Source organism: Poromitra crassiceps, assembly GCF_964638095.1.
Source record: "Poromitra crassiceps genome assembly, chromosome: 28".
NCBI lineage: Eukaryota > Metazoa > Chordata > Actinopteri > Beryciformes > Melamphaidae > Poromitra > Poromitra crassiceps.
In genome coordinates, this window is record NC_139651.1 from 20,117,440 (window position 1) to 20,132,238 (window position 14,799).

Here is a 14,799-nt window from a genome sequence, read left to right on the forward strand (position 1 = left end):
CACTGGAGATAAAAATGAATGACTAGAAGAGGAGGGGACCCCCCACACCCCCCCCAGCAATTTGCACCCGCGCTTTAAGTGCAGAAAATATGTCCAGTTTTCATGCCAAGTTATTTGAGTCAATAGAAACCGAGTTGATTGAATCAAGCAGGTTAGAGGAAAGTCTTGTCTGCTACTAACCTGCACTGGGTCAGTGGCGTGGCCTGCAGGGCAGCACTGCTCATGTCTTTCAGTCTGGCATCGATGCACTGAAGGATCTGGCATAGCAAGTCAATTAGCTGCTGCTTTGCAATGTCCAGATGGTGATCATTTGCAGGCTGCAGGCAGGCTGGTCCCTTCATAGGTTTTTGTTCGAAGCACTTAGAGGCCCAGGTCCAAAAACTATCAGTGGAAAAGAAGATAAGAGAAGGTTTTGAGCCACGTAACTTATGACATGACAAAATAACATACACTAACATACACTTATGCTGTCATATAAAAAACTGAAATCAGTTTTTTTCCCACTCCTCTCAACGCACGCACACAAACACACACACACACACACACACACACACACACACACACACACACACACACACACACACACACACACACACACACACACACACACAAAGTATTTTTGCAAAAAGTGACTGTGTGTGTGTGAATTCATTGCATTGTTTCATTCTCTGCTTTGCATATTGAAAGTGGTTAATTATTTGTGTATGAAAATAACTGTGTTTAGGGTCTATATATAGGGTGTGTATACACACACACACACACACACACACACACACACACACACACACACACACACACACACACACACACAGATATAAATCATGAATAATATTATGTAGCACTGACTATTCTCTCATATCTGTCTTGCCCCCTTGCTATTCTCCACTGGCTTTCTCATCATCTCATATATAACCTATGTTAAGCAAGTCAATATTCAGGAAAATATGATAGTAATGTTCACAGTACTTACTGTACTCACACACTAAAGAGACGTTCACAGTACTTACTGTACTCACACACTAAAGAGACGTGCACAGTACTTACTGTACTCACACACTATAGAGACGTGCACAGTACTTACTGTACTCACACACTATAGAGACGTGCACAGTACTTACTGTACTCACACACTAAAGAGACGTTCACAGTACTTACTGTACTCACACACTATAGAGACGTTCACAGTACTTACTGTACTCACACACTAAAGAGACGTGCACAGTACTTACTGTACTCACACACTATAGAGACGTTCACAGTACTTACTGTACTCACACACTAAAGAGACGTGCACAGTACTTACTGTACTCACACACTATAGAGACGTGCACAGTACTTACTGTACTCACACACTAAAGAGACGTTCACAGTACTTACTGTACTCACACACTAAAGAGACCAATGGCGTGGACATTTTGGAAAAGCAGCTTCATATTCTTTAACTGAGAAGACTTCTACTTTTTCAGATCAGGCATTTGACAGAATAGTAGCCTACTTGCCCACTTGGTAGCCGTACTCTGGAGGTGGCATTTGGCAGCCTCATGATCTTCACTAATCACTAAATATCATTAAATATCAAGACATATCATAGCCAATATCACCAATCAAAGGCTCAGTCGGCTATTGGAGAAGATTTATGTTCATAATTAAATCAGATCTAACCCGCCAAAGTTGCTGGTAGAGTTGTCACTACCGGCCACAGGCAATTCTTATCTGCATTTGGCGGGTGTTAATTTCAAGCCCCAGTGGAGACACTGTTTGTTTGCCAAACGATTTATGGAAAGTACAACACAAAATCACCATAGCCATGAATGCTGATCACCAGAAATTTATAAAAATAAACGCACACAGATCTTGTGGATTACCCACTTCAGCAAAATAGGAAATAATCAATTAAAGCACACCAACCTAGAATGAACGGAGGGATTTTAAGGAACGTACTTGAGTCACTGACGTACAGAAATTTGACCAAAAGTGATGGAAAGATGCAGACAAGAGGAGAATGATCTGGCTGTTCAAAAATAGGCCATATTTTCAGGTAGGCTGCAGGCAGGTGGGAGGATTCAAAAGGAGGTGGACAGGAGGGGAAAAATGTGAACACTTGCGCAGTACACGAAGAAAAGTACTTTCTGAGAATGTCACGTCTCCAAAAAATGTCAAATAACTCAAGAGGAGTCAATTCATCATCCTATTTGCAGTACACATTGTAAAACGTACGCATCAAGCTAATAGTAAAGCACCTTCATGGATAACAGTATTTTGCAGTATTACTGTCATGCTCCTGTCATTCCACTGACACAAGAAGAAAACGTGCAGTCACTCTTTGAACCCTGCAGTGGTGACGGCACAACACAAATCCAGCCAAGTGGGCAGACAGGTGGTTCTGAGCGAGTGGAGAGCAACACCCACTGAGACTCAAGATCATGAGCCTGCTGTCTCCTCTACCTGCCAAACTGCTCACAGCTTCCACCCTTCCTTCTGTGCTGTCATTGTTATCCAATCATAAGCACTAGATATAGCCTACTATATATCATAAGCACTAGATATAGCCTACTATATATCATAAGCACTAGATATAGCCTACTATATATCATAAGCACTAGATATAGCCTACTATATATCATAAGCACTAGATATAGCCTACTATATATCATAAGCACTATCATAAGCACTAGATATAGCCTACTATATATCATAAGCACTATCATAAGCACTAGATATAGCCTACTATATATCATAAGCACTAGATATAGCCTACTATCATTTATAGATTTTATTCAAATGGATTCTTAGCATCTCAATCAGACACTGGATCCAGAGAATACTTGTGAAGTAATGATGAGCTTTATATTTCAACAGTACACACAGTAATAATGTGCTGCTTTTCTCCTCCTCTCCCCCTCTGGTTTCCTGTATAATTGCATGCCTCCGCTCCTCCCATTGGTCACCACTGTTCTGGTACTGCATCTGTTCTGCCCGTCACGGGTCACCTCCAAAGGTGGCAGCCCTCCTTTGCGCTGTACCAACCTGCTGCAGCCCGAGATGCTCCTCCGCAGGTCTCCTGTGACTAATAGTGCTTATTCGCTTGTGTCAGGCGAGGCGCCAACCACCAGGGGCTGAGTGAACAGAACACAAACAGATAAGCACAGCAGGTGGAGGACAGGACGGGTGGAGGGGAGGAAGGGCCATGTTTGACAGAGAGATATCGGGGCCCCCGAGAGAGGGCGACAGAGAGGGCGACAAGAGAGTGTGTGACGGACTGACTTAGGCAGGGAAAGTACAGATTTGGTGGTGAGAGAGAGACACAGAGAGAGAGAGAGAGTAAATGTAGTGAGCCTGCTGCTAGCTGTAAATAACTCAGTATGCCTTCCTGCCTGCTTGGTGCGCTCAAGCACATCATGTCTAAATCACCCAACACATAGCCAGTCTTTCTTTTATTCATCTGATCACCGTCCAGCTCCTAAGGACAGATGTCTTTATGGGTTGTAATTGTAACCCGTTTCTATTTAGAGTGGTCAGAATTTGCCCGCCTCCCGTACTGCCGGTGTGACTGAAGTGAGGCATCAAATAAAAGTGCAAAATGCAATGTGAAAGATGCATTCTTCAGAGCAGAGCAATTGCACCAGCATAAGGTTTTTGCACCAGCACACTGTGCACGGGTGTAGTGGTAAATACAGAGGTGGGTAAACTATTCAAGCCAAGTAGTTTACCCACCTCATTGATCTATACAGTGAGGTGAAAATAGGTGACTAAGGGCCTGTGTCCACCTAGCGTCTTTTCCTCAGGTCCAGTGTCTTTTTTCAGTTGTTTCCAATGGGGGGAGAGCGTATGCGAGTGCACACGGACGTCTAGAGAAAGTGCGCTGCACCCAGCGTCTATTTTCAGAGCGCTCCGCCGTTTTTGTGCGCTGGCACATGGCTGTCTGCGTGGTAGACATGGCTGTATGCGTGGTAGACATGGCTGTCTGCGTGGTAGACACGGCTGTCTGCGTGGTAGACATGGCTGTCTGCGTGGTAGACGTGGTAGACACTGCTGTCTGTGTGGTAGACACGGCTGTCTGCGAGGTAGACATGGCTGTCTGCGTGGTAGACATGGCTGTCTGCGTGGTAGACATGGCTGTCTGCGTGGTAGACATGGCTGTCTGCGTGGTAGACATGGTAGACATGGCTGTCTGCGTGGTAGACATGGCTGTCTGCGAGGTAGACATGGCTGTCTGCGTGGTAGACATGGCTGTCTGCGTGGTAGACATGGCTGTCTGCGTGGTAGACATGGCTGTCTGCGAGGTAGACATGGTAGACACGGCTGTCTGCGTGGTAGACATGGCTGTCTGCGTGGTAGACATGGCTGTCTGCGTGGTAGACATGGCTGTCTGCGAGGTAGACATGGTAGACATGGCTGTCTGCGTGGTAGACATGGCTGTCTGCGTGGTAGACATGGCTGTCTGCGTGGGTAGACATGGTAGACACGGCTGTCTGCACGTCAAGTGATACTTGGAAAAGTAAATGAACAAAGCAAAGCACTAGTTACATGATTGCCAGCTGTGCGTGTCTTAGCAAATATGACATCACGTCTAAGTGTTTTTCTGTGGCAGTCAAGGATAGAGAAATCCAGGGGCGTAGGCAGAAATTCAATTATGGGTGGGCCTGGATAAAATTGGGTGGGCCTGGATAAAATTGGTGGGGCAATTGCATGATGAAATTTTGCGCGCGAAGCGTGCAAAATTCCTAGATGTCATGAAGTCGTCATGCATTAGACTCTGGAGAAGATGTGCCCTGCTTTTTTAAGCTACAAAACCATTGCCACCAAAACCACTGCACAGCAAGGCAGCAGCAAGTTTTCCTCTAGAAAACAAACAATTTTTTTTTCTTTTCTTTTTCTTTTTGGGGTGGGCCAGGGCAAGAAGTGGGTGGGCCTGTGCCTACCCAGGCCCACCCGTAGAAACGCCCCTGGAGAAATCAGCTGTAATATTTCAGCAACACCTCTTGCAGTATTGAGGCTACAAAGGCAGACTACTATAGTGATGAGATTGACAGTTTAGAAATGGAGAACAACAACACATAATAATGTAATTTATTATAATACAATTAAGATGAATGAGCTCTGCCAGCTGAGAGCACTGGATTGAAAAAGGAATGCTAACAGTGATGACAAGCTGAGCTTCAGTTAACTCAAGTGTCAATGCAGATACGTTTTCATCCAAATGCAGCATGGGGAAGAAGAATAACGCACTAAAAACTCAAAATACCAAGATATACTGATAACTTTGCTTATGCTCAGCAGCCCATCATTACTGGTTTAATAGAACTGCGGGGGTTCCACAAAACCCCTGGACAGAAATATAATCAACATTGTTATTAACATCTTGAAAAGTAACAGAAATGTATGTACTCTATGTCGTCCCAAATAATTTGTTAAAATGATATATTTTATAATAGTGTGTTCACCTTACAGCAGCACAACGGGTCAATGTTATAATCATTGCGTGTGCGCTATCAATCATATTGCTGTGAAAGTTTGAGTACTAGACTGTGGAATGAGACCGGGGCGAGAGAGGCTGCTGCATCATGTGGGACAGAGAACGAGAGAGAACAAGTGCATTTTAAGGAGGCTATTTCTCAGATGAGCAGTTCATCAATCAGGCATTGATGAATCATTTCTGCAATAAATTATGTCATTATCCCGTGAGTGAAAATAACGGCATGTCGACAGAGAGACTGTAAGTGGGAAGACGAGAGATAAGAATAAGAATTAAAGAAAGGACAAGGTGCAATTGGCTGATACATTAAAGTAAAGCAAAGAACATCTACTACATTTCAGCTTGTAATTAAATGTCAACCATCCTTTTCATCACATTCAGTGATTTTGTAGCAACTAAATAGCCCAGAAAGATCGGTTACTTAGCGACAGAAATGTGTGATGTACAGAGTGTTACTGAGAGGAAAGCCTAACGCTATTATTAGTGGTTATTAGGATTTTAGGAAGTTATCAAGTTAAACATATCCTAATCACTAAAGCTTAGCCAACAATGTTAGCTCCCTACTGTATATACGATTAGCTCTCAGCCCTGATGTACTATCTCTTAGGGGTGCTCCAAAAAATCGATTCTGAAAGGATCACGATTCTTGATGCCACGTTTCCTGGATCGATTCCAAACTCCCAAGAATCGATTCTTCTTTGTATTGTAAAAAAAAAAAAATTTTTTTTTACAGTGCACATGAAGGCAACATGCAAGATACCGGCTGAATAAGTGTCCAAATGTTCATGTAATTTGTGTACTGTACTGCCACGGTGCCACCACCTCTTGCACTTAAGAACTCTGGTTAATGTATTCCCCCCAAAATCTATAAATCCTTCTCAAAGTCTACAGATTCCCCCCAGCCTATAAATCCATCTTATCTGAAGAACATAAGGGGGGAATTCCCCCCTAGTTTGCAAAATGAATTTAGGCCCTGACTGTAATACTTCAGAAGTTGAATTTGGAGTTCAGCATTAATACATTTGTCATTTTTTGTCTTAGATTTACCTTTGTGTGTTATTGCAATATAAAACTACATAATTGAGAATCGATTCTAGATTCTGGAATCGAGAATCGTTGGAATCGAGAATCGATTCTGGAATCGGATCGTGACCCCAGGAATCGGAATCAGATCGGATCGTGGCTTAGCCGGATCAGAGCACCCCTACTATCTCTTTCACTTGTGTGGCTTTCTCACTTATGTGCTTTAACTGTCTCTCCCGGGGTGACGGGTAACTTACGGGTAATTGTCTTCTTGTCTCGTGACTTGGCTTGACTTGTCTTGGCTAGCTGTCCCGGCATGGGCCCTGGGGTGGCGGCGTGGGCCGCGCTACCGTCCATATTTCCACGACATTGGTCTGAGCATGGTCATGGTCTGAGCTTGGACCAACAGTTTTCGCCTGCCTGTCTTGCAGTTCGGCAGATGTGCGAGAATCCCCCGGTCTCACACGGCGATGATGATTAATAAGGTCTGATAGCTTGTTATGGAAAATCCATCGGTGTCCCGATCTAAATGTTCACTGTGGCCTGTGGCTACTAACTAGCATTGTCCAGCTAGCGACTAGTGACTCAGATAGTACAAGAGCCACTCCGATGTTCTCAGTTGCATTCATCCTCACAACTAGCTGCTCTCAGCCAACAGCAGCTCCAAACGTGAGTCCACCACTCTCTGTGCTCTAAGTAGCTAGCTAACGGCTTTGCTCCTTGCAGTCCAGTGCTAGCATGTCAGTCTGTCTCACGTGTATTCATCCTCAATGTCCGTCATTAAGATGTATCATTTATAGATCAGTACTTTGCCTAGAGCTCCCCCTAGTGGTAAAACTCCAGTACTATGCCCATAGTGTTCTTAGCCTCCACGTAGTGTTCACTTAAATCCATATCATCCTAAGTCATCAAACTAAATAAGAAAAGTAAGGATTAAGGAAATGATCTCTGATTGATATCGCTTATAATTTCTTGTCTGAAGGGCATAATGTAACAGAGAGGCAGACGAGAGATTGAGCGATAGCTGCAGTACTGTGAGAGTCTCAGAGCCATGGGAGGTGCCCAGTATGATGATATGAGCACAGTAGGCGCTGCTTTTGGAGTTGATCCACATTTATCATCAGGCCATCCGTGAAACTGAGACTGAGAGAGGGATTCAGCACACCAAGCAAAGCAACACGATCAAGCTGAGAGCTGGTATTAAGCCATCTATTGAAAGACTTCTTGTAAGGGCCACATATTCCCAACTCACTACAACGTAACAACAAGGCAAGGAATCTGAAGTGGTGGATAACTAAAAAATATCTGGCAACACTTGTGTTTGTTTGTAGCTTTGCTAGAGAAAAGGAACGTTTTGCACTTTGATCTTCTCGTTAGCATTAGCCTGACCTGTGAATTAGCATCAGCTATGGTGAGACAGTATAGAGTACCAAACCGTGTGTGTGTGTGTGTGTGTGTGTGTGTGTGTGTGTACATTTGCGTGATAAATGTCATTTGCGTGATAAATGTCATTTAAAATTCAACTTTTTATTAAACCACATTGAGCTATTGATTCTGTCTGGACTTATCAACCGATTGTCTATCGCTTTATGTTGTTAAAAGGAAATGTTTACTATTTATGTTCCTTCTCTCCCAAACAGATTTTGGCTGTTAGTCAGTGCCGGGATTAGCTTGCCAAATGATTGGAGAGAGGATACCGGAGAGTGTCCTTGATTAAGATCTGTTTTCCGATCTGCTTATAGCTGTGTCACTGCAACCCTCAAAGTCCTTCATGGCATTACTTCTGCCTTAGATTCTAAACAACTTTGTGCAGCAATCTTTATTGATTTAGCTAATGCCTGTGACAGTTGGTCACTCTATCCTTGCTGGCCGGCTGGGCAGAATTGGGGGTCTTTGAAGGGGTGAAAAACATCCTCAAATTGAGGAGGTCAAGTAGCTACTGTATCTTGGGATTTTATTCATGATTTCAACGAGGGTAAAAGGGATCATAAGATTGTTTATGTGCAGCTGCAGCAATGTGTGTTGTATAGGATCATGAATGTATATTTTGCATCATAATACAATTACATGCAATTTGCATGTATAAAATTCTATCGCATGATCGACCTCATTGAACTTGAATAATAGATTATATACGTGGCTAGAAATAATTTGCATACGCCAGGTGACATTTCACTCTACTACACACCCAGCTGGAAGGAAGAATGGTGATTTCATTTGAAACCACCTTAACAACTGTGTCTACACAGTCACAGCCCTGTGTCTACACACAGCCCTGTGTCTACACACAGCCCTGTGTCTACACACAGCCCTGTGTCTACACACAGCCCTGGTTTCATAGAATTCTGTTGCTAGGGAACAGTTTGAAACCTATCTTATTTCCTGTCAGCTATTGTATTAGCCAACACTACAACAGGAAGTAAGCTAGGGGCAATTTAGAATGTTATGTTATCAAGTTAAAACCATATATAGTTCCACCCCTCGGGTAGTCTCTTAGAACAGACGAGTTGGCTTGCGCAATTTTCAGATGCTTCCGCCATACCGTCTGTACTTCGTGGGGGAGAATCATGCACCAACCGGAATGGGAAGCAGAAAGGCGGGTCTTCCGCTCATTAGTCCAATCAGAATCCAATATGCCGCATTCGCGTGTCGTGATTGGTCGGATTCCGTAGAACTTCCTTCCAGTCTGAAGGTTTTTTTCCCAACTTCCTTGTGCATGTTCTGGGGGTGTAACGTACAGACTGTATATAGCTGCATTCGCCGGATGTAGATGATACAGTCTGTTTTAAGAGACTACCCCTCGGGTAGCACCATAAATGTGAACCTCTCGTTGTTTGAAATCACCGTTCTTCCTTCCAGCTGGTTGTGTCCCTTTTTTGGGCCTATTGGTCCTCGCTTGTTTGCTGTGCTCTTATGTCTATGCTACATCTGCAAGGAAACATCTGTGAGACTGAAAGCCCTCATCTGTGAAGCATTCACATGTTTTAGAAAGCAATGCTGCTGCAGCCCAGCCTCCTCTGCTGCAACCCAGCCTCCTCTGCTGCAACCCAGCCTCCTCTGCTGCAGCCCAGCCTCGTCTGCTGCAACCCAGCCTCCTCTGCTGCAACCCAGCCTCTCTCGTCTGCTGCAACCCAGCCTCTCTCGTCTGCTGCAACCCAGCCTCCTCTGCTGCAGCCCAGCCTCGTCTGCTGCAACCCAGCCTCTTCTGCTGCAACCCAGCCTCGTCTGCTGCAACCCAGCCTCGTCTGCTGTAACCCAGCCTCGTCTGCTGCAACCTAGCCTCGTCTGCTGCAACCCAGCCTCGTCTGCTGCAACCCAGCCTCTTCTGCTGCAACCCAGCCTCTTCTGCTGCAACCCAGCCTCGCCTGCTGCAACCCAGCCTCTTCTGCTGCAACCCAGCCTCTTCTGCTGCAACCCAGCCTCTCTCGTCTGCTGCAACCCAGCCTCTCTCGTCTGCTGCAGCCCAGCCTCATCTGCTGCAACCCAGCCTCGTCTGCTGCAACCCAGCCTCGTCTGCTGCAACCCAGCCTCTTCTGCTGCAACCCAGCCTCTTCTGCTGCAACCCAGCCTCGCCTGCTGCAACCCAGCCTCTTCTGCTGCAACCCAGCCTCTTCTGCTGCAACCCAGCCTCGTCTGCTGCAACCCAGCCTCGTCTGCTGCAACCCAGCCTCTTCTGCTGCAGCCCAGCCTCATCTGCTGCAACCCAGCCTCGTCTGCTGCAACCCAGCCTCGTCTGCTGCAACCCAGCCTCTTCTGCTGCAACCCAGCCTCGCCTGCTGCAACCCAGCCTCTTCTGCTGCAGCCCAGCCTCTTCTGCTGCAGCCCAGCCTCCTCTGCTGCAACCCAGCCTCGTCTGCTGCAACCCAGCCTCTTCTGCTGCAACCCAGCCTCGCCTGCTGCAGCCCAGCCTCGTCTGCTGCAACCCAGCCTCTTCTGCTGCAGCCCAGCATCATCTGCTGCAACCCAGCCTCGTCTGCTGCAACCCAGCCTCGTCTGCTGCAACCCAGCCTCGTCTGCTGCAACCCAGCCTCGTCTGCTCAGAGACTCGTCTGCTCAAAGACTCAGAACAAAATAGGAAAGGAATTCAAGCCCGTCCACTGCTGCTGGGTAACAAGCGTGCCTTTAATCATTTGAGGAATTCACACCGCTAAGCGCTAAGCTAACCCCCGGCTGCTCCTGGCCATGCAGCCCGTGGAGGACGAGCCAGGATGGGGAAAAATGCGGAGGACACATTTCATGGCGCCTCTAAGCGTGTGTGTGTGTGTGTGTGTAACAGGGTTACACACACAATTACAACCAATAAAAACAGGGTTGGTCCATCCTGTACCTAGCTAGTAGCTACCGACCTTAATTGCAAACCTTTGCCTACCACAACTATAAAATAGTTCCTCTGGGAGACATACAAAGATGGGTTTAATATTAGTTTGTGGCCAGTGCAGTCAGTGGTGGTAATTTCCCTGTGAAATAACATGACAGAGCAAGGAGAGTGCGCTCCCTAAACATCTAAACATCAACATCTAATGAACATTACTGGCTTTTTTCAAAGAAGCCACATTTTCAAACAGATTTTGAAACAGAGGGAGGTGGATGGGTGAGGGAGGTGGATAGGTGGGTGAGGGAGGTGGATGGGTGAGGGAGGGAGGTGGGTGAGGGAGGTGGATGGGTGAGGGAGGTGGATAGGTGGGTGAGGGAGGTGGGTGAGGGAGGTGGATGAGGTGGGTGGGTGAGGGAGGTGGGTGAGGGAGGTGGGTGAGGGAGGTGGGTGAGGGAGGTGAGGGAGGTGGCTGAGGGAGGTGGGTGAGGGAGGTGGGTGAGGGAGGTGGCTGAGGTGGGTGGCTGAGGGAGGTGGGTGAGGGAGGTGGGTGAGGGAGGTGGCTGAGGGAGGTGGGTGAGGGAGGTGGGTGAGGGAGGTGGCTGAGGTGGGTGGCTGAGGTGGGTGGCTGAGGGAGGTGGGTGAGGGAGGTGGCTGAGGGAGGTGGCTGAGGGAGGTGGCTGAGGGAGGTGGCTGAGGGAGGTGGGTGAGGGAGGTGGGTGAGGGAGGTGAGGGAGGTGGCTGAGGGAGGTGGCTGAGGTGGGTGGCTGAGGGAGGTGGGTGAGGGAGGGAGGTGGGTGAGGGAGGGAGGTGGGTGAGGGAGGTGGGTGAGGGAGGTGGGTGAGGTGGGTGGCTGAGGGAGGTGAGGGAGGTGGGTGAGGGAGGTGGGTGGGTGAGGGAGGTGGGTGGGTGAGGGAGGTGGGTGCACAAAGAGGATTAGGATGGATTTGCTAATCCACTTGTTCTCTTTATTGGCATTCACAGTTACAATTCCTCAACTCAACATTATTTCTATAGCACCTTTCAGAAAATAATGTAAAACCAAATGATTAGAACTTAAAAACTAAGGCTATTAACATTACTCCAAATGAAAAGCCAGATTAAAAAGATAGGTCTTTAATTTCCTTTTATAAATACAGAGAGAGAGCTTGCCATTCTAATGTCCAGAGGCAGTGTGTTCCACAGTTTAGGGGCATAAAAACAGAACACTCTCACCGGTACTTTGATGGAACACGAGGAACATTTGAAATAAAAAACCGGTGGAGGACCTTAGTGATCTGGCAGGAACATCAAATGAAAGAGCATCTCTGATGTAGGGAGGAGCAGGTCATTTCAAGATTTATACACAAGTCAAATAACTTCAAAATCAATTTGAAACTGGAGGCGCACTCAGAGAGCACAGACCTCTGCCAATACTTCAGTCCCTATGATATGCAAACCCCCAACCACCCCACCCGTCCACCACCCCACCACCACACCCCACCACCCCACCACCTCACCCGTCCACCAGCTCACACATCACCCAAGCCACTCCTCGAACCCCGACTCTATGACCTTCCTATCCCTTCCATACAACTAGCCACTCGCCCTACCCAGCTCTCTATGTCTGACCTTCCTATCCCTAGCTATACGGCCCATTTTCCTAGCCCCGCCCCTTGACCCGCCCCGGATCGGATCCGCCCCAAAATGTAATGGGTTCTTCGTTGCCCCATGATACACCCTTCCACAAAGTTTCTGCAAAATCGGCCCAGTAGTTTTTCTGTAATCCTGCTAACGGACGGACAAACAGACAAACAAGCGGCACCGAAAACAAGAACCTCCTTGGCAAGAGGTAAAGACACAGGTAGCCAATAACCTCCTTGGCAAGAGGTAAAGACACAGGTAGCCAGTGCAGTTTCTTCAGCACTGGGTTCATTTGATCCACTTTCATTGTTTTGGTTAAGACTCTGGCCGCAGTATTTTGAACTAGCTCTAGTTTTCTTCTAGATTTTTTAGGTAATCCAGTAGATTCCTCAAGGTGTACGGGGCAAGGATGGGAGGCAGGTGAACGGATGGAGGGAAGAATGAGGAATCGGATGAATTCTGTAAACAGAGGGACACAGAAAAGATGCAGTGTGTTGCAGGGGAAGGAGGATGTGGCACATTGGGGCAGTGAGTTCATCGTTTTCCGACAATGTTTGGCCCATGTTCCATTTCCTTTCTGAATGCCTTGGCAGACGAGGTGCACTGGATGAATGGCAGGCAGTAATTGAAAGAAATGGAAATCTGGAAGTTGTTGAAGGTTTAACAAGAGAGAAGACGGAAGTTAGTAGTTCTATGGATTCTGCTGGGCCCTTGGTATAATGTATAATGTACAGTATGTCTCTTCCTGACATGTTGACATCTTCTGTTGATACATGCAGGCAATTGTGCACATGCTGCAATTTCACTGTCTTTATGTCTTTATTGCTTCGCACACCCCCCCGCCCTGCACTTGCTCACTTGCGCCGTCTGTGGCTTACCGATGACAGATGACAGTGACGAGTGGGGACAGGAAACTGAGGAAAGCCCATTATAGGGCAACACTGCTGTTTGGTACATACATGTAGGATATGCTGTAGCTATATATTCCCCTAAAATAGGGCATTTTGTCAGACTTTTCATTTCTTAACATCTCTAGTTGATTTTCTTTCAGGAGCTTTTCATTCCTATTGTATTATTTAATGCAATAATCTCTCTCTCTCTCTCTCTCTCTCTCTCTCTCAGGCTCAGTGTCTCTCAGTGTATTCCTGGTGTCTGTTGCATTGACAGTGTGTGCCATTTGGCTTGTCGCTCTATGTGGGGTCTGCACCTGGTGTCAACGTAAACTGGTAAGTGCCAAACCTTGTGACTTCATAACTACACAGGCATATTTCAAAATTGCCATTTATTTCAAAAGTTTTAGAGAAAGTTTTGGGAACCACAACAATATTTGTGATAAATTTCCAGCAGAATTTAGAGCATTTCACAGTACAGAACCCGCTCTGCTCAAAGTTACGGTGGTAACTGGCCTTCTATGAGCAGCAGATGTACAGTAAGTGGTTGTGCAATTCTTTGAGACCTAAGGGCCTTTGATACAGTGAATCATTTATTGAATTTACCTTCTGAGGTGCTGGGTTGGTATTACAGATTCCTTAATATTTAGAATATCATATTTTCCTACCTATTAAGCTTCATCAATAGTGTTTATTATTGTTGTAGTACTGCAGGTTTGCCGTTAGGGGAGCTGCAGGGAAAGTACTGACATCATATATGGGGGAAAGTTTCTCTTGTCCATGAAATTACATCATCCTAAGATACAAGAGAAGACCACTGACCTAAAAATATGGACAGAGCTATCCCATTGATTTTGGGCTCCCGTTTGGAGTTGAAACGTTGCCTGTCGCCATCTTGATTTTTCATCAGCAGAGTGGGAGGGAATGGGTTGAGTCCTTGTGCGCTCACGTGAGATGGGAGTTAGGGTTTCAGAATTGAGAATTGAGACTTTGACTATCAATTTCTCCAAAATGGCACAGTGAAAATGGCCCATTTCATGACAATGTATACCCAGGGGTGTAGTGTACACAAATATGTCAGTCATGGTCTGGGCCTATGAAGCTATGTGATTTTACAGTAGCCTACTTAGAACACCAACAGTCTATAGCTATAGGGATATACTGTGCCCAAATTATGTCAGTCTTTGTCTGAACTTATGGACCAATGTGATTTTAAAGCCACTTGAATCTCATAAAGACTCTTTCAGGGAATAATGATTTTCCAATGGCTTCTGTGTCGAGAGCGATTTATTCAGCTCAGTGGTCTAGACTGGAGTACACAGTACACACACACACACACACACACACACACACACACGTGTGTGTGTTTTGTAACAGCCCCCCTTTAATGGATAATTAATAGCGATCGAGTTGTAAATTCTATCTTTAGCTTTTTCTTTTTGTTTGTGATTAATGGCGGTTGGCTCTCTTGTATA

The 14,799-nt window shown here is 46.1% G+C and overlaps 1 protein-coding gene across 1 annotated transcript in view; it reads left to right on the plus strand.

Annotated features, from left to right (window-relative positions):
• Window positions 1-14,799, plus strand: part of syt7b (synaptotagmin VIIb) — a gene marked incomplete at both ends in the record, with an annotated part of 128,520 nt that overhangs the window by 51,734 nt on the left and 61,987 nt on the right. Inside the window, one exon of the mRNA XM_083662266.1 lies at window positions 13,557-13,660. Coding sequence (XP_083518392.1) covers window positions 13,557-13,660 — 104 coding nt within the window. The remainder of the gene's footprint in view (window positions 1-13,556; window positions 13,661-14,799) is intronic.